Source organism: Nicotiana sylvestris, chromosome 8 (genome assembly GCF_000393655.2).
Source record: "Nicotiana sylvestris chromosome 8, ASM39365v2, whole genome shotgun sequence".
Taxonomy (NCBI): domain Eukaryota; kingdom Viridiplantae; phylum Streptophyta; class Magnoliopsida; order Solanales; family Solanaceae; genus Nicotiana; species Nicotiana sylvestris.
Genome location: NC_091064.1, coordinates 217,062,797 through 217,081,738, shown reverse-complemented (window position 1 = coordinate 217,081,738; position 18,942 = coordinate 217,062,797). Strand labels below are relative to the sequence as shown.

The window sequence follows — 18,942 nt, the reverse complement described above, 5'->3', positions numbered from 1 at the left end:
TGCAAATCTGCAATTTGAATGCGAAACATGTTGAATACAAGCTGCTAGTGAGTTTTATTTTCATGTTTCCTCTATTTCTTTAGCACTATATAATAGTTTAATTTTAAGCATGTTATACTAGTCTTTTCTCTTGATTGTAAAAATAGTTTAAGCTGAACTACTGATGTCCCTTTGTTTTAGCTTGCTGAGGGTTTGATGTAGTTTCTTATAGTCAAGTTACTTATATGTTAATCCTACAGGTGAGTTCAATATTTAGTTAGTAATTCTGATTTTTTTAAACATATATGGTTTGGTTGTTTCCTTGAGCTTGAGAGATTCTGTTATAGTCTAAGCTAGAATTTTATATCCCTTAATATTTGGCTTTGATTGATATTAAGGGTCAAATGTGTTATGGGCAGCAGAATGTATGTATTTGGAAGTTAACTAGTTGTTTAAGGTCATCTGAAATGGAATTTAATGTGGGGAATGGGACAGAGGTGAACATATACTAATATATGTATTCTGCATCTGGGAATATGCTAGGGTTTAGAATATCCGCTAAAATAACTGTGTATGGGATTTATAATAACAGTTCTAAGGTTCAAATGAATGGTGTTCAAACTTTCTGCATTTTGTACTTCGGTTAACTAATAGGCTTCTTGCTTACAATACTGAAATCGTGTAAATTTATTTTGAATTTGGACCCTAGAAGGGCCATTCGGAGCCCAGGGCTTTAGGTGCCCAAGTTGATTTGGCCCCGCAGAGACTCGATCTTGAGTCCATGTCTCTAGGTGTTCATTTTTCACTAAATTTTTGCTCATTTTGGGCCCAAGCCTGAAGGCATTTGTGAATAGGAGGATTGTATGCTTTTATCATGTGTGGGCATGTTCTTCTTTTCGAACCAGTCACCTCAATTGAGGACTATTGCTAGCCCAAACTGTCTTCGAGATAATTGGAGCAGTTTTACTAATGCAAATTCGTTGATTATTAATTTAGCTTAAACATTTGCTTTAAATAAAGTAGAAATTCCCTTAGTCTTTTAATCATTGACTAGACCCTTTAATTAGCTTGGGGTGTGTCATATTAGCCGAACATATAATTTATGGCCCTCAAAATTAAATTTAGAAACTCTTTTACTAGAATAATTTGAGGCGTGTCATGCCAAATAAAATCTCAAAATACATGGCCCTCACTCAATTAATTTTAATCCTTTATAAATCGAGGTGTGCCATTTAGTTGAATTTTCCATGGCCCTCGCCAACTTGAAAGTGCGTAGTTGCTTTAGGGGCGTAATTTAAATTAACTTCCTTAAACTCGGGTGTGCATTTCATGTGGCGTGGTTCAAGACGTGTTTTAGATAACGTTGAATCTTCCTAAAATTAATTAAAAGCGGCTAATAAGTTAAAAATGTACCATAGGCTAAAACATGTATTAAAATCAGATAATAGGCCAATTATATTAGATTAAGCGACCGTGCTAGAACCACGGAACCCGGGAATGCCTAACACCTTCTCCCGGGTTAACATAATTCCTTACTTAGAATTTCTGGTTCGCAGACTTCAAAAGGAAAGTCGGTCTTCCTCGATTTGGGATTTTAAAATAAACCGGTGACTTGGAACACCAATTAAAATATTCCAAGTGGCGACTTTGAAGAATAAATGAAATAATCCTATTTCGAATAATGTCACTTAAATTGGAAAAACTCCCCCATATCCTCCTCGAGAATGTAAAAAGGAGGTGTAACAGCTCGCTCAATCCAACCAAAAAAATAAGAAGTGAGAAGAAAAAGAAAGTTGAAACCTATTTTTTCCTAGTTTCTCTCTTAATTTTTTCTTATATTTTTTTCTGATTTGGGATCAATATGGCTACCTTACCTTTTTATTCCGCTGACTTTTGTGCATAATTTAAATTAATCTTCGCTAAACCATGAGAGAGAGTAGAGATAGAAGAAGAAATATGGGAAGAGAGACAAAGAGAGATAGAGAGAATAAATAAGGAAGTAGGTTTTTAGGATTTGGCTATATTGCCAAATCTAATATAAGGCTAAAAATTTGTCAATTCTCTCTTATGTGTTGTTACCTGATGTCTTTTTGAATATATATAAGTTAGTTTAACAGCATAAATCTTCTATTTTTCATAAACGTAAGTATTTATTTCTGTAGTTTTATCGGGAAGCTCAGTACTTCAACTGAGACAATGAGAAATTATTTCATCCTTTTAGTTCTTTTTAGTTGGAGTTATACATGAGTCTAATTCGGATTATAATAGTCAATTTGCTGTAGTGTTGTTTACTTTAATATCTTATTTCCTACCAAAGTTGGTAAGCACAGAAACGAATCACTATGATTAATGCCTGAATTATAGAATTATTGAAACTATTTAAGCGGAACAAAAAAAGTTTAATGGCGTATCAAAATTGTCATCTCCTATTGTTTTAAAATCCCAAAATTTGACCAAAGTACGTACGGACCTCTCTATAACATCCCTATATAACAATACTTCACTATAAAAGCTAAGCTTTTCCGGAACCAATTTTTATGTTATAATATATACTCTGTAACAGCACTTCACTATAACATCCAAAAATATTCGAAACAAGCGAGACTGTTATAGAGAGGTTTGACTGCACACGTATTTTGTTGAAAGGCTTACCTCTATTTATCTCAGAAATGAATTATGCGTCATTTAAAAAGACTAAAATGTTAAAGACGAGACACTATTACTTATTTTAAACGGACATGCAAAGGAAAGCAACCTTCATTTTCACTTCTTTTGAGCCGAAGATTTTTCGGAAACAGACTCTCTACCTTCATTAGGTAGGGATAAGATCTGCGTTCACTGGGCTTGTTGTTGTTGTAGGCAAAGGAAAGCAACCTAGTAGAGAAATTACAAATAATGCAAGAAGATGGTTTACATCCTTGGTTCGGGCATAAATTATGTTGGTATTGGGAAATTTTTACAATGTACAACCTATGCACCACAGAAAAACAGAGGGGAGTGGAGAAGAGAAAAACTAATAAGAAATACAATGAAATAAATTTACTTGAGAAAAAAAAAACATCATTCTACTCTTCATCTTCTTCATCGTCACCATCATCAGCACCAATATCATCCCCTATATCTTCCAGCAATTTATCTACATCTTCACCTAGCTCTCTTAGCCTATTGCCAAGTTTGTCCACTTTGCTCTGTTCTTGTCCGAGGCAGACGAGCAAATCATTCAGTTCAGCTTCACTCTCCTTCAGAGCTTCTTCCCTTGCTTCTTCCTTTAACGCTTCGATGTCTCCATTCTTTAGAGCTTTTACTTCTTTTTCTAGTCGGAAGTTGGCCTGTTCCAGACTGTTGTATGCATCAGACAAGCTTTTAAGATCAGATTCCGTTTTCCCAGCTAAGTTTTTATACGTTGAAGCTTCTGATTCAGCTTTGGCCTTTTCTGCCTTTAGCATCTCTATACGTTGAGAAGCTTCTTGAAGATCTCTACGCATAGTCTCCAGTTGAACTCTATCTGAGCCCCCACTGACTTTACGCTCAAGAGGGGATGAGTTGTTCCCACCAGTTTTCGCCAGATCCTCAGCCAAAGTGGCATTCCGACTCAAAAGGTCCTTTTTTTGCAGAAAGCAGAGCAGTTGAATATTGTCAGAAAACAAAGGTATGAAGCAAAATGGAAGTACTGCATACACGAATCCCAACTATACAAAAAACAAAAAGAAGAAAGCTGCTTGAAGTATGAAATGTTAGTATTTGTACGGTCTCCCAGGTTGCATTGGAGGATAGGTGCACACATGACTAGTATAATCCTATGAATTACCTTACCTTTCTTAAGTTGTCGTCTTTACATGATGCAGTAATTTTTAATCATAAAGAATAAAGATGGCTAAATTAGTGAAAAAGTGCCATGATAGTTTTTCTCAAGTAAATTAAATATCAGCAGTTTTGATTTTCCTAGGAACTTTGTCGTGCAACTGAGACCCCAACTGTGCAGACAAAACCATATGCAGATATACAAATAGTGAGAAGCAAATAAATCAATGTTTGTGTTTCATGGAAAAGTACATTTATTCAGAACATAGGTTACCCCTAAGGTCCTTACCTGTATCTCATGGCATTGCTTCTCAACAAAAGTCTTCAGCCGCTTGATGTAGTCAACATCATTTTCCCCACTCTTTTGTTCAAGTTCTGCTGGTACAACTGTCACCTGGGTCTTTGGGCTGCTGTAAGCTTCTACTATCTTTTCTCTAATATCAGCCTCCAAGCGCTTCATAAAATAGACGAATGGAGAATCAAATACTGATGTAAGCATAGGATGGTTCTCATTCTTCTGATCAGATGATTCATTTCCGACATCTTCAATCTCAGCCATACTAGCAGCAGTAGATCTTGTCAGTGGCTTACGTGGCAAAAATGGCTTAGCAGATGTGAAAAGAGAGCTTTTCTGCATTTCATCAAACTTCAAGAAATACGATGTAAGCCCAACTTTTTGGCTTATGGCATCAACTATGCTAAAGGCATCCCTTCCACTAGCATTGCTTTTGTTGTAGATTACACATTCTCCTAATAGTACTGCAGCCAATCCCCTTACACATACAGTTGTGGTAGGATTTGAGACCAGCTCCAGCAAATACGTCAGGTGAGGGCGTGAATCAAGGAAGCATTGCACCGCATTCGGACAATCAGAAAGCCAAATAATTAGCAGTTTCAGGATAATGGGCTGAACAAACACATTCTCAGATGTGCTTGTGCTTGATTTTCCATCTTTGCTTTTCATAGAAGAGGCAAGAGCCAGATACTTCACCATACGGTGTAACAAAGGCTCCGGGCCTCCGAGAGTGGGCATAGGTGCTTCAAGTTGAATTTGCAGAACCTGCAATTCACTTATATGTTTAAACCAAAGAATAAGGTAGACAAACTTCTATATCTTATAGTATTTCTTATAACAGAAACAGCAGCACAGTCCAGCGTGACTGTTCTCCTAAATACAAGGTGTATCTTGCTATATCTATAAAACATAAATGAATTCTAGCTCCACAATACATAATGGTGCAGAGCACGCTCGACTAGAACTGATAGTAACAATAACAATAATATAGGTGCAGAAAAACACTTTGACAACATCGCTCAACGATGAAAATATCTTTTTCCTTTTTGTTCATGTGTAAAAAACTTATTTTAGTCAGATAAAGGAAAACATCTCTGGATGGTGGGAGGAACTTTGCATACCTTTTCCTTGCATTGGTTATTACCCTTGATGACATGCGAAAGAACACTGGCAGCTCTAGAACAAGTCTGCATATTTGAAAGTTAACATGCTGAATCTATGACAAAATGACAATTAATGCTCCGAGTATACATATCAACTCCTGAACCAATAGATATGTGCTAACAGAAGGAGAAACACCAAGATTCAAAATCTTTTGAGACAATCATTTGACACGCTTTATAAACCAGGATTTTCCTTTCTTTGACATATTTTAGGTATTTCATGATTCACTTGCTGGTGGGAAGTGGGTTTACGGGTTCTGGCGCTCTGCCAAGAAAAGATGATCGGAAGCATGGAGAACAACAAAAATGTGTAATCCTCTTGTGCACAGCAGATACAAAAATCAAGCCCAGAAATAATGATAATTGTTAGTAAAATGATAATATATTCAAGAAAAATAACAGGTCAATTTTCACCCCTAATTACGAAAAACACACACAATCTTCTAATTCTTGGATAACAAAATCAAAACTGAAAGAAGTGGGTGTTTTGAAACAGGACAAGCAATGTATAAACTTTAACTACACATGAGCCTTTTAAATTACTAGCTCCATTTTGATTAGTAAGAAGATTAAGAGCAAATATGTTTGGATAGCGTATTACATTAAGTTAGGTAAATAAGCATCACAAATGATGGTTTAAATTTTGAGAAAATGAATTTGTTTCCTTAGAGCACATTATATCAAGATTGAAACAAAGTATATTGCCTAACAAAATTTATGGACCAAATTATATCCTTTTGTTTTACAATTTGATATAATCTTTTTTTTTCCTCCTAATAAGTAATCTGATATCGTTTTTCTTCCGCATTCAACTCAGTAAAACTGATATCTACAATATTTATTAGTTTACTATTTTAACCTTCTAAAACTTAAGTATTATAGTTGTCGTTCTTATGGTTTTTCTACTTATACAAATGATATATTCTAAAGAAGTATTAAAAAAAAGGGCAGCCCGGTGCACTAAGCTCCCGCTATGCGCGGGTCCTGGGAAGGGCCGGACCACAATAGTATATCGTACGCAACCCTACCCTGCATTTTTGCAAGAGGTTGTTTCCACGGCTCGAACCTGTGACCTGCTGGTCACATGGCAGAAACTTTACCAGTTACGCCAAGGCTTATGCCAGGTATGGATCGTCAATTGTTTCTACTCCATGAACCGAAGGATTATGTATCATGTATCATGGGAACTGGATGAGTCTAGTGACCTAAATCAAACAATAGTCTTGCAGATGTGAAAACAAACCAACAACGATCAAGCACAAAAGTGTCTATTTTGTCTTTTTTTTTATAAAAGTGTCTATTTTGAAAATTATCAGAGAACCATTGAGAAAGTGTATAAACCCATGAAATTACCTCAAGATCACCTTCGTTTTCACCTGTGGTAAGACCATGTAGAAGCATGCTGCCCCCAAAAAAGGAAAAAGAAAAAAAAAAGAAGAGAAAAATAGAGATGAGGGTTTGAGATGTGAAGTCATCTGAAGCATATTAAGTGTTCCTTTCCTTTATCTTTTTGCTTTTTTATTTTGAACTTCGAATTAGTTGTGTATTTATGGGATGAGAGGGGGTGTTTAATGGATACTTTATTCAGTGAGAAGACGTTGCAAATACTCTAAAAAGAAGAACTAGGAAGTAAAAGTTTCAGCAGCATAGATTACCTTCCAAATGACATGTTAATATCCTCCTCAAAAGGGGCATAAATCATTGATTGTGGCTGAAGAATTAGAGTAGATGCCAACATTGTCTGGCCATCTGGATTTTGCTGCACACATCACACAGAACATGTACATTTCAAGAAAGCATAATGCACAACTAAAGTCCAAAAAAAGAGATAGTAAAGGAAGGGTTGTTTATCAATATCTGACATCATTCTAAAATTGTAACAACCAACTCCTTGAAATATCTAACCTAATTAAGCAAGAACTCAGTTAAGATACCAACCTGACAGAAGTTCTTAAAAAGATAGTCAGCTGCCATGAATTCTTGCTTACTAGAAGTACGCAAAAGTATCCGGAGGACAGAATTCAAAGCAGGCTCTAAATCTGGTTCCTCTCCGAGCCTTTTGCTTGCAAGTTCTTCAAGATTCTTAGGGTGATTTGCAATCAGATCACCAATGGAATGAAGTGCCTGACAGTGATGAAAACCGTGCTGAGGATAAAGTTTCAAGAATCCACTAGCTATAGCAGCAATTATACTGAACAATGTTCACTCTGTTATAGTGTAAATGGAATTCGCAGAAGAGAAGTCTTAGTAACCGTCATATCACCTCAACCCCTTACACTCTTTTCTTGATTTTGCCTATCCTACTATTGAAAGTGCAAGAAAGAAACCATGAAAGTTGATTAACTAGAAAGAAGCCATCGATTTGAAGGCATCAAGAACTAGTCAACTCACCGTACAACGCACTGGAACTGGAGCCCATTGGCTTTCAACTCCCAACATGAAGAGATGGTCCAAGACCTTTTTCTACAATATCAATCAAATAGGTCAGGAAGATGATGCGGCAATCCAAACGTAAGCAGTCTCACATTAAAGAACAAACCTGAACCAAGACTGTTTTATTAGTCAGCTTATTTGCATCTCTGCCAAGATCAGTTTCTGGGCCACCCATGATTAGCAAATTCATGGTTTCTAGCACACTGAGTAGATTAATTGTCTACTGGCAATCAAGTGAGGCACAAGAAAATGAGAAGAGACCAGTAAGGCTTACGTACAGGAGTAAATCATATTAGCAGCCCATTTAATATATAAAAAGAATGAAAGAAAAACAAATGGATTTTGGGTTTAACCTTCTGTTGTGTAAATCTGTAGGTGGTCCCTCTGAGCTTCAGAATTGATAACAACTGATCAAAGCCCATCGTCTCCCTAAGTAATACCTGTAATAGAGTCATAGTAAATACTAGGAACATAAAAATTATATGAGTAATGAACACTAGGGACGCACTCAAGCAGAAACCTGATTTGACGCACTATTGCGGAGGAGATTGTTCAGCAGTTCAAGACAGTCCTGAAGAATTCCACAAAGAAAGCAACAAAAGGTTTCCGTTAAATGTTCAACAACAAAGCAGTGATCAGGACCAAGTTAATATTACTGTCACACATTTTCTAAGAAACCAGATGCAAGTGTACTGTAACACATGTAGGCAATTTCTGGAAACCATGAACTACTAAGATTTACAACAAAGAATGAAGGTGTTTGAATACCTGAAATAAGTAAGAACATGACGAAAATTCTACCCAAATAATAAATTGAAAAAGTAAAAAGGCAAGAGAATGACAGACGACACAAGTTCAAAACTTTTGAACAAACTCCAGCATCATTAGCCATTCTTTAGGTGTATTGCTTTAGCTTGAGTGCTTCCATGCCCGGTAATGAATTGAAATCTTTTTGCTTGGTTGAAGGGGAAGGGTAAAAAAACAAAGCCGAACTATTGAAAGAGATTCAAGATAGTTCAACAAAAAGCAGCTGCTTCACCTAAAGATACGGGTCCTAGGACATTAAGGGAAAAAATGGAGAAACCAAATTAGGAAAGATTCAAAGGAGTGCTGTATCATAGATATGGTTCAGACTAAGTATGCCTAATGAAGTGGAAAAAGCCTATTATGTTTCCAGCAGCAAGCTATGGTCTCAAGACCTGGACTAGGCATCTCATAGAAAACATCGGCCCCCTCTCCCCTCTTTCACTTAAAATATATTTATCATGTGAAGCTATTTGGATAAAGAGCAGTGAGCAAGCTCCAAAGCTCAACACAGGCCAATTCTCATTTCTCAGTTTAGAGATAGATTAAAAGCTCTCCCCACTACCCGGGGGGAGGGGGGGGGAGGGGGAGAAGAGGAAGAAATTTTAAAGGATGATAATAACAACGAAAAGAAAGACTAGCAATTTATCAACAAAGCAAAACTGCTTCTCATCACCATTAAGTCAATAGGTAAAAAAAATAAGTCATTGAGTTCCCTTTACCCAAAAAGTAAAGAAAAAAGGAGGTAAATCATGTGAGTCTCAAATAAGAAAACAACAAAAATTTGTATATTTTGATTTTGTCTTGAAATGTTGACTGATAACCAATATCAAGAGTTGCTCAGTTACCAAAAAAAAATTACTCAAATCAGCAAGAATTTTGAGTGAAGAAACCCTAAATATTTCAATGACAGTTTAAGCGAATTGAGCGCATGATCACTGAAAAATCATTTAAGGCCCCCTCCAGAAAGAGGGGGAATGGAACATCAGAGTCATCTCAGTTCTCCTACTTTTATTACTCCACAAAAAAACATTTTAGACTTAAGCGTAAGATCACTTATCCAAACCTGCACAACAACACCTCCTTCTGAACCTCCCTCCTCTTTTATAATGCTGAATATCTTTTCGAAAGCACCTTCAAAGACCACAATTTTTTGAATTTGCTGTAGATTGTAAAGGAATTAGCCATGTTAGGCCACAAACTAAAATCTAAATATTTTTAAAACATGGGGGAGGGCAGCCACCAAGGAAAGGAAGTAGTACTTACTTCAGCTTCACGCGTCAAGTAAGTTAGAAGTAACAGTGCCTCATTTCGAATGACCTTCAAGACATGCCAAAGGTTAGAATCCCACAAAGACAACGAGCATAAACAGTTTTAACATTTCCCAGTTCATACCTCACGATCCATAAGCATATCCATCAGCCGTGTGATACCACGGGGAATGCTCAGAATAGCTTCCTGTAACCTGAACAGTATTTCAGCATGCCGTCCCCTCAAAATGGGTTTAAAAAGGACAAATACTTGTAATAATATGCAGAGAAAGTACTAAAGATACCTTTGTGGAGAATTAGTTAGGAGGGCTGTCAAAAGTTGAAGTGTATAGTATCGTACATAGAAATCCTCCTCTGACTGCAGGGTATTAGTTCAGCCAATCGCAAAGAGATTATTCACTATACAAATTCAAACAAAGCAAGAACAATAGCAAAGAACATCCTTACCAACAAACTTAAGAGAAGAGAGATATTATCTACTTCTCTCGAAAGCAAGTCACTATTCATCAAAGCTGGTTGAACCTCATTCATAGGCCCTTTTGCATGATCAAGTGGAGTTAAGGCACCAACAAGAGTTTCCAGAGCCCCCCTGACCTTCAAGCACCAAATATGAGTAACTTTTAGTACTAAGTGAGATGAGCAAGGTAACAATGTTGCATAAAACGTGCATCAATTGGCAAAAAAAGGAAGATTTTGCCATTCGCCATCAATGGAAATAACGGACCACTTCAGTTAAAATTTGTTGTTGTGTATATATTTTTTCATAAAGTAAGAAAGTAGTAGACTTTTTTATGCAAGGATCAACCAGAAGAATCACGAATTGCACTAAATCTTTCAAAAGTAAATACCTTGTAATCCCTGAATAAAATAAAATAAAAAGTAGTAAATACCTTGTTGTTTCCAACATGAAAAAAAGGTTCCACTAACATTGCTGAGAAAGTAGCACAAAGTTTTAAGTCGGAGATAGTGTCTAACAAGAATAGTTCTTTACAGCAGAAGACCAAACAGTTTGATGCACAAACAACAGAAAAATAGTCCAACGCATGAAATTATTGTGTATAAGAAAATCTGAAAATGTAGTTCTCAAAGTGTTCTTTCCTTCTAGCAAGTCTCCTTAGGATAAAATCTTAATATTAGTAATAATTCTTAAAACAAAAACAAAAACAAAAAATTGAAGGAGAAAAAGGAAAAATCTGAAATAACAGCCAGCATATAATAACTAATAAGACATGTTTTTCTTTTCTTTTTAGAATCAGTAAAGACAACATGAGTCCACAAGAAATCATCACCCGCAGAGTGGGTGATATCAAACTCAGTCACTGACAACATTGACAACATTAGTTTTTAACATATACATCTACAATAAGTAACAGCTATACTTTTCAAGAATTAGCCCTGACTTCATTATGGATGTCAATAAATTCGCTCAAGTCAAGTTTACCTTTTGTAGCACTCGAGGAATAAAGCACCCAATTACCTAGCACTATAGCTTGATTTCAGGCCAATAATACACAGAATGCAGAAACTCCACTAAAATAACATTAACATATCTTTCATATTTAAAACAGGCAACAAAGCAATTGTACCATCTCAACATCATCGCGCTCCTCCTTTAAGACACTCAATATCACTGGGAACCCTGCAAGAAACATAAGATATAAATAAACATCATTACATACTCACTGGTAAAGAAAAATAGGGCAGGAATTCCCTTGTCCAGATAACAAGAGACACTAACCCATTGCTCCAAAGGCCATCTGTCCAGCACGACTTTCAGTGACAACAGACTGAAGATCAAGCATAGCTGCTCTCCTGTCCTCAGCCAGCACACCGTTGCTAATCCGGTCAAGCAAGCGTTCGACATAGCTATTGGTCAAAAGAACAAACTAGATGAATAAACATGCTAAACTAGTTGGACTACTCTGCAAGGTGGAAATAATGTTTTTGATCTGCTTAAAAACAGCAAAAAGTAGCACAACATAATCAGCTGGACAATCTAAGGGACAAATTCAATTTCCAGGGTCATGTCATCATATCCCGAACGTCTCCCTCATTCTAGCAAGAAGTCATTTCTTCTAACCATATTGGAAATATAAGTACTGCAGCAATATCTACCAAGGTTCACATTCCATGGATATAACACCTAATTAACCCATCAAGATATATGATTAAAGAAAGTATTTATCTGAATTCAAAGTGAATAAATACAGACCTGAGTCTATTTTCCTTGCCAGGAAGTGGATCATTTATCTTACTGTCTTTCCTTCATAATGTTATTTATTTTATAAGGCTTTTTATTTTTATTCTTTTGATAACCAAGGAATCCCCGAGAGCAAGTGGTGCAAGTTTCGAAACTCGGTATATAATGGTCCTGCCTCCACCCTTCTCCACTTAAATACTAGGTTCTGCATGCAGCAGGGTTCTAGTGCGACGTGCACCTAGCTCACAAATCACTTGCTATGGTCTTACCACCAGACCAAAGGGCAATCGGTGAAATGGATATTGAGGATTCATATAGTCAACTCCGACTAAATAGAGATTCTGTGCATAGTTGTTTTCGTTTTCAGTTGTATATAAATGTAGCTCGCATAAACCACCACAATTCATAAATGCACGTCGGAATTGAACCCTTTAGAGATATCAATAAAGGAATTGATGAAACAAAAAACATACCTATCTTCACTTGAACCGGAGTTCTCATTACCAAACACCCTTCCAACTACACCCTGAAACACATTTCAATCAATTAAATCACAACTAATGCTACAAATTATCACAATATTTGTTCATCAGAAAGTGCCCATTTTAGGAAACAAAATAAGTACCTGGTACTTTGCAACTAAATCCATCTGGTCAATAAACTGATCACGTCACTTTAAATTCTGGAATACATTACGAGAAAAAAAACCTCAATTAACAATCCAGAACACAACAGGATCAAACCCGAATTGAAAAGCAGAAAAATATCAAAACTTGATCAGAAATTGAGAATAGTTTCGATCAAAGGAAGGTGATTATAGTATTCCATAAGTAAAATTAAAAACAATAAAGAGCTTTTGTGGTGTGTGAGCTTACCTGAGACAACAATCAGATCGCAGGAGAAGGACGGAAGAAGAAGGAAGGAGAGAGGGAGAGGGTCGGGTCAAAACGTCAAATGGATGTTCGATTGGATTCAAAACCAACGTGACGTGTGTTCCGCTAATTTGTACTAGGCCCCATATCTAATTGGATTGGATTTACTTATTTACGCGGGCTGGATTTCTCGACCCAAATTGCTATTTATTACCCCCTTTATTTTTTGCAAAATAAAATTGACCGGTTGACCTAAACTAATTATATTTACTAGCTAAAAGTACATATAATACCAATATTATATGTATATAATACACATATATATAACAAATATTTTTTTCAACTATTATTTTTCACAACGGCTTAAAATATACATTTCTTTTTATTGTTTAGGTTCAAGTGTAAAATTCTTACATTATTGGAATAATAGATCCGATAATTAGTTATATTATAATAACAGCAATAACATACCATGTATTATCCCACACCGTTGGATCTGGGAAGGGTAGTGTGCACGCAGACCTTACCCCTGCCTTGTAAGGATAGAGAGGTTTTTCCAATAGACCCTCGGCTCACGAAAGCAGAAGCACCACATTAATGAAAATATAGACAAGAAGGGAGAGTACCAAAAAGTCATACAAAATCAGAATAAAAATAACAAGATAGTTAGGTGATCAACAATGAAAGAAAATAACAGTTAGTCATATAAACCTATTACCAACAGAAAGCGAGACTGCGTGTCAATACTACTGTTATGAACACTCTAGACTACTTACTCTACTACCCTAATTCTCGACCCCATACCTTCCTATCAAAGGTCATGTCCTCGGTCAGTAGAAGTTGTGCCATGTCTTGTCTAATCACATCTCCTCACATCTTCTTTGATCTACCTCTACCTCTTTGTAGGCCCTCCAATGTCAACCTCTCACACCTCCTCACCGGGGCGTCTGTGCTCCTCCTCCTCACCTGACCAAACCACTTAAATTGCGCTTCTCGCATCTTGTCCTTAATAGGGGCTACAACCACCTTGTCGCGAATAACCTCATTTCTGATCTTATCTAACCCGATATGCCCGCACATCAATCTCAGCATCCTCATCTCTGCTACCTTCATCTTCTGGACATGAGCGACCTTGACTGGCTAACACTCATCCCCATACAACATCGTTGGTCTGACCACCACTATGTTGAAATTACCCTTAAATTTTGGTAGCACCTTCTTGTCATACAAAATACCGAAAACGAGTCTCTATTTCATCTATCATGCCCCAATATGATGTGTGACATCTTCATTAATCTCCTCATCCCCCTGAATAATAGACCCAATTTACTTAAAACCTCCTCTCTTAGGGATGACCTGCAAGTCCATCCTCACCCCCCCTTCCCCTCCTTGAGTCTCGTCACTGAACTTATACTCCAAGTATTCTGTCTTGGTCCTACTCAACTTGAAACCTTTAGATTTCAGGATCTGCCTCTATACCTCTAATTGTGCGTTCACACTATCTCACATCTCGCCAATCAATACAATATCATCTGCAAATAACATGTACCACGACACCTCCCCTTGGATGTGGCGCATCAGTACGCTCATCGCCAGAGCAAACAAAAAAGGGTTGAGTGCGGACCCCTAATGTAACCCCATCATAACCGGAAAATGGTCCGAGTTCCCACCGTCCTCACTCGGGTCTTTACTCTATCATACATGTCCTTAATCAATCTAACATAGGCAACAGTTACACCTTTAGACTCCAAACATCTCCACAAAACCTCCTATAGAACTTTATCGTACGACTTTTCTAAGTCGATGAACACCATATGCAAGTCATTCTTTCTCTCTCTATACTGCTCCATCAATCTCCTAACAAGGTGGATGGCTTCTGTCGTCAAACGTACCAGCATAAACCCAAATTGGTTCTCGAAAATAGATACATTCATCCTCACCCATAGCTCTATCACTCTTTCCCAAACTTCCATAGTATATCTAAGCAGCTTGATACCCCGATAGTTATTGCAATTTTGGATATCACCCTTGTTCTTATATACAGGAACCATCGTGCTCCACCTCCACTCTTCGGGCATCTTTTTCATTCTAATAACATTAAATAATCTAGTGAGCAACTCCAAGCCTTCCTTGCCCACAATCTTCCAAAACTCTACCAGAATTTCATCTGGCCCGGTCACTTTGCCCCTGCTCATCTTAGGCATAGTCCCCTCAGCTTCATCAACTCTAATTCGCCTACAATACTCAAAGTCACAACGACTCTCGGAGAATTCCAAATCACCTAGTACAATGCTCATGTCCCCCTCTTCGTTCAAGAGACTATGGAAGTAGGTCTGCCATCTCCGACGGATAAGCCCATTATCCAACAAAACTCTATCTTCTTCGTCTTTGATGCACTTCACTTGGTCCAAGTCATGCGCCTTCCTTTCTCGCACTTTGGCTAACCTGAACAACCTCTTATCCCCACCTCGACTCTCGAGTTCCTCATACAAACGATTAAAAGTTGCAGTCTTGGCCGCGGTAACTGCTAGCTTTGCCTCTTTCTTAGCCAACTTATAATGCTCCCTATTCGCCCTCTCATCCTCGTCTACATTTTCCACTAGCTTCAGATACACTGCTTTCTTGGTTTCCACTTTTCCTTGCACCTCTCCATTCAACCACCAGTCTCTATTGTGACCATCAGAGTAACCTTTTGAGGCCCATAACTCCTCAAGGCCACCATAGTCAACAACTTAACCCCTAACTCCTGCGTTTTAGCTTCCTGTGATGACCCAAAAGGTCATCTTATATTTTAGAACTCAATTCTTCGCTCTTAAGCCTTAAAAGTCTCCTTTACCCTCCTCGATTTGCGTGCTTAGTTCGAACGTATTTTCAAAAAGCTTTTATGTTGAAAGTTGATAAAAATAAGAATTTTTGCCTTAAAAGTTAATTTTAGTTGACTTCGGTCAACGTTTTGAGTAAACGGATCTGGAACCGTATTTTGACGCTCCTGGTGGGTCCGTAATAAAATATGGGACCTAGATGCATGCCCGAAATCAAATTCCGAGGTCCCTAGCTCGAGTTATGATTTTTTGTTGAAAATTAAAAATATGAAAATCTAATGTTTTTAAAGAATTGATTGATGTTTGGCCTTGTTGATACCAAGTCTGTATTTTGGTTCTGGAGCCTAATACAAGTCTAATATAATATCTATAACTTATCTGTGAAATTTGGTGAGAAACGGAGTTGGTTTGACGTGATTCAGACGTCCGATTAAGAAAATAAAATTTTTAAAGTGTTCTTGAGAATTTCATTTGATTTGGTGCTAAATTCATAGTTCTAGGTATTATTTTGGTGATTTGATCGCGCGAGCAAGTTCATATGATATTTTAAGACTTGTGTGCATGTTTAGTTTGGAGCCTCGAGGGCTCGGGTGAGTTTCGGATAGGCTACGGAGTGAAAATAGGACTTAGAACACTGTTGGTGCATCAGATTTTTGTTGCAGGCCTCAGACCTCGCAAATGCGAGGTCAATCATCGCATTTGCGATCTCTAAAGAGTTCGCATTTGCGAACTTTCCTCCGCATCTGCGATGGGGACAAGAGGAGGCAGTCTTCGCATTTGCGATCATTGGATCGCATTTGCGAGCATTTCTTTGCTTTTGCGAAGGAAGCAGAAGTGTGGGGGACCTTGCAAATGCAGTGGATTTCTTGCATTTGCGGGCTTCGCATTTGCGAAGCCCAGGTCGCATTTGTGACATCTGCAGCTGATGAAAAGAGACTTAGACGAGAGTTTTCTCCCATTCTTCAAATTTTCAAAACCTAAAACACAAGAGGCGATTTTCTAAAGAGCTTTTCTTCCCCAAATCATAGGTAAGTGATTCTAAACTAGTTTCTTTAAATCTTTCACTTTATTTTACAATATTTCAACCTAGAATCTAAGGTTTTCATGGTGGAATTGAGGATTTTTGGGTAGAGACTAGGAATTTCAAAATTTGGGAATTTAGACCTCAAATTTAGGTCGGATTCCAAAACTAATTATATATCCGGGCTCGGGGGTGAATGGGTAATCGGGTTTTGGTCCAAATTTCGGGTTTGGACCAAGCGGGCCCAGGTGTTGACTTTTGTTGACTTTTTCAAACATGGCCTAAATTAAATCCCTTGCAATCGTGGGTAGTAGGCTTAAATTGAATTGTTTGGTTGGTAATTTGCTAGATTCTATTGGTCCGGAGGCTTGTGTGAAGGAAAAAGCGGTGGTTGAGCTTTGAGTTGGCCGTTGGAGCGAAGTAAGTGTCGTGGTTAATTTTGGCTTGAGGGATTAAGTCTTAATTGTCTATTTGCTATGTCTTTGAATATTAGGTACAACGTATAGGTGAAGTGACGAGTATTTATGCGTTGTTGTCAAGTTATAGCACGAGAGTGAGTCCTATTCTTGTGATTATTACTTTCTTTGATCATATTATTCTTGTTTAGACTAGCTACTTATTATGTTGAGCACTCCTATCATGTTTATGGACTTTGGCATTGATTGAGTATTGACTCAAAGATGAGGTTGATATTGTGGAATCAAATATTGAAATAAAATTTGTTATTGTCATTTCTATATCTCTCTTATTATTGTTACTTGTTTTGGTGAGTGAGAGTGTAAAATCACGAAGAGTGATGTCGTGCCATATTTTGTGAGTGATAATGCAAGAATGGTGATGTCGTACCATATTGTGATTGTTAACGCACGAAGGGTGATGTCATGCCATGTTATGAGAGAGTTAATGCACGAAGGGCGATGCTGTGTTGTTTCTATTATTTCATATGGTGAGATTGAGAGTAAAAACACGAAGGGTGATGCCATGCAGTTTCTTTTACTATTTTTACTTGTTCTATCTGTTGAGGCATATTGATTGATCAAGTCTTTATCACTGCTTTGTTTGTTTACCTTGTGATCCCCAGTATGTCCCCCTCCCAACATTGCTTGTTTTGTTCTTCCTTTACTGTTGTTATTGATATATGTATTGTTATATTACACAGGTTGCTTGTGAGTGTTTTGTCTTAGCCTCGTCACTACTTCGCCGAGGTTAGGTTCGACACTTACCAGTACATGGGGTCGATTGTACTGATATTGCATTATGCACTTCCTGTGCAGATTTTGGTGTCGGTCCAAGCTGATATTAAGACGAGCTGCTAACTTCATTCCACAGGAGATCCAAGGTAGACCTGTCGGCGTCCACAGGCCTTGGCGTCCCCTTCTATACCCCATACTTTACTATTTTCTCTATTTTGCAGACAATTGTATTTTCTTTCGGACAAATACTTATAGTAAAAATATTAGAATGTTCGTGAATTGTGACTCCGGATTCTGGGTAGTTGTGTATAATTATTAAGAATGTTATGGATTTCCGCACTACTTTTTAGTTTGTTATGGTTTTATTGTTGTTATTCACTGAAAGGTTTAAAAATGGGCTTAATAAATCTCTAACATTGGCTTGCCTAGCAAGTGTAATGTTAGGTGCCATCACGGTCTCGATGGTGGGGATTCCGGGTCGTGACACTTCTGTCAAGGCTCCCCCTTGATCCTATGTAGGCTATACATCGCCCTCTTCCTCGTGATCTCAAGGTCTATGACCAGGAGCCTATGAAGGGTCGAGAGGTTCTCACTGGGGATGACCTTGCAATCCGTGCAAAGACCTCTATCGGACTTCCTGCAAAATAAATAATCAATCTGAGTCACGGCCACCGAACTCCAGAAGGTGACCAAGTGCTCCTTCTTCTTCTGAAAACTCGAATTTGCTATCCCAAATCAAATGCTCTAGCAAAGTCCAACATAGATATTCGTCCTCCGTTTCTATCTCCAAAAGCAAAGCTACCATGCACATCATCATACCCTCCAGAAGTCGCTCCAATGTGGCTGTTGAAATCTCCTCCTATGAAAAGCTTCTCGGTATGCGGGATACCACGCACCATCTCATCCAAATCCTCCCAGAAACACTTCTTGACTTCCTTATCCAAGCATGCTTGGGATGCATACACACTGATTAATTAATTATATTAATGATATAAAAGTTCTTTATATACTATAAATATATATGATTTAAATCTTTTTCTAATCCAGATAGTTTATGCGATCAACTGTGGAACTGTATTACTTAAATC

At 37.6% G+C, this 18,942-nt stretch overlaps 2 protein-coding genes across 2 annotated transcripts; both read right to left on the bottom strand.

Moving 5' to 3' along the window:
• Nucleotides 1–2,857: 2,857 nt before the first annotated feature.
• Nucleotides 2,858–12,911, bottom strand: LOC104215205 (golgin candidate 6). The gene is made up of 20 exons (XM_009764959.2): nucleotides 12,822–12,911; nucleotides 12,572–12,628; nucleotides 12,420–12,472; nucleotides 11,485–11,612; nucleotides 11,333–11,385; nucleotides 10,194–10,340; nucleotides 10,031–10,104; nucleotides 9,871–9,940; nucleotides 9,742–9,795; nucleotides 9,542–9,637; nucleotides 8,192–8,242; nucleotides 8,025–8,111; nucleotides 7,778–7,891; nucleotides 7,630–7,701; nucleotides 7,177–7,362; nucleotides 6,894–6,997; nucleotides 6,592–6,640; nucleotides 5,197–5,262; nucleotides 4,070–4,840; nucleotides 2,858–3,581 (listed from the first exon to the last, which is right to left on the bottom strand). The coding sequence occupies exons 2-20, from the start codon at nucleotides 12,593–12,595 to the stop codon at nucleotides 3,045–3,047; spliced, it is 2,736 nt and encodes a 911-aa protein (XP_009763261.1). The 5' UTR covers nucleotides 12,596–12,628; nucleotides 12,822–12,911; the 3' UTR covers nucleotides 2,858–3,044.
• Nucleotides 12,912–14,587: 1,676 nt separating this feature from the next.
• Nucleotides 14,588–18,049, bottom strand: LOC138876356 (uncharacterized). The gene is made up of 2 exons (XM_070155268.1): nucleotides 17,885–18,049; nucleotides 14,588–15,523 (listed from the first exon to the last, which is right to left on the bottom strand). The coding sequence occupies exons 1-2, from the start codon at nucleotides 18,047–18,049 to the stop codon at nucleotides 14,588–14,590; spliced, it is 1,101 nt and encodes a 366-aa protein (XP_070011369.1).
• Between the last annotated feature and the right edge of the window lie 893 nt (nucleotides 18,050–18,942).

Coding starts and splice junctions, on each gene's coding strand:
- LOC104215205 (XM_009764959.2), bottom strand. CDS start 12,595: ATGGATTTAGTTGCAAAGTACCAG. Junction 11,386..11,484: donor GATGGCCTTTGGAGCAATGG/GTTAGTGTCTCT, acceptor TGTTTCTTGCAG/GGTTCCCAGTGATATTGAGT. Junction 8,243..9,541: donor AAGGAGGTGTTGTTGTGCAG/GTTTGGATAAGT, acceptor GGAATTCTTCAG/GACTGTCTTGAACTGCTGAA.
- LOC138876356 (XM_070155268.1), bottom strand. CDS start 18,049: ATGGGGTATAGAAGGGGACGCCAAGGCCTGTGGACGCCGACAGGTCTA. Junction 15,524..17,884: donor ACAATCGACCCCATGTACTG/GTAAGTGTCGAA, acceptor GGCCTTGAGGAG/TTATGGGCCTCAAAAGGTTA.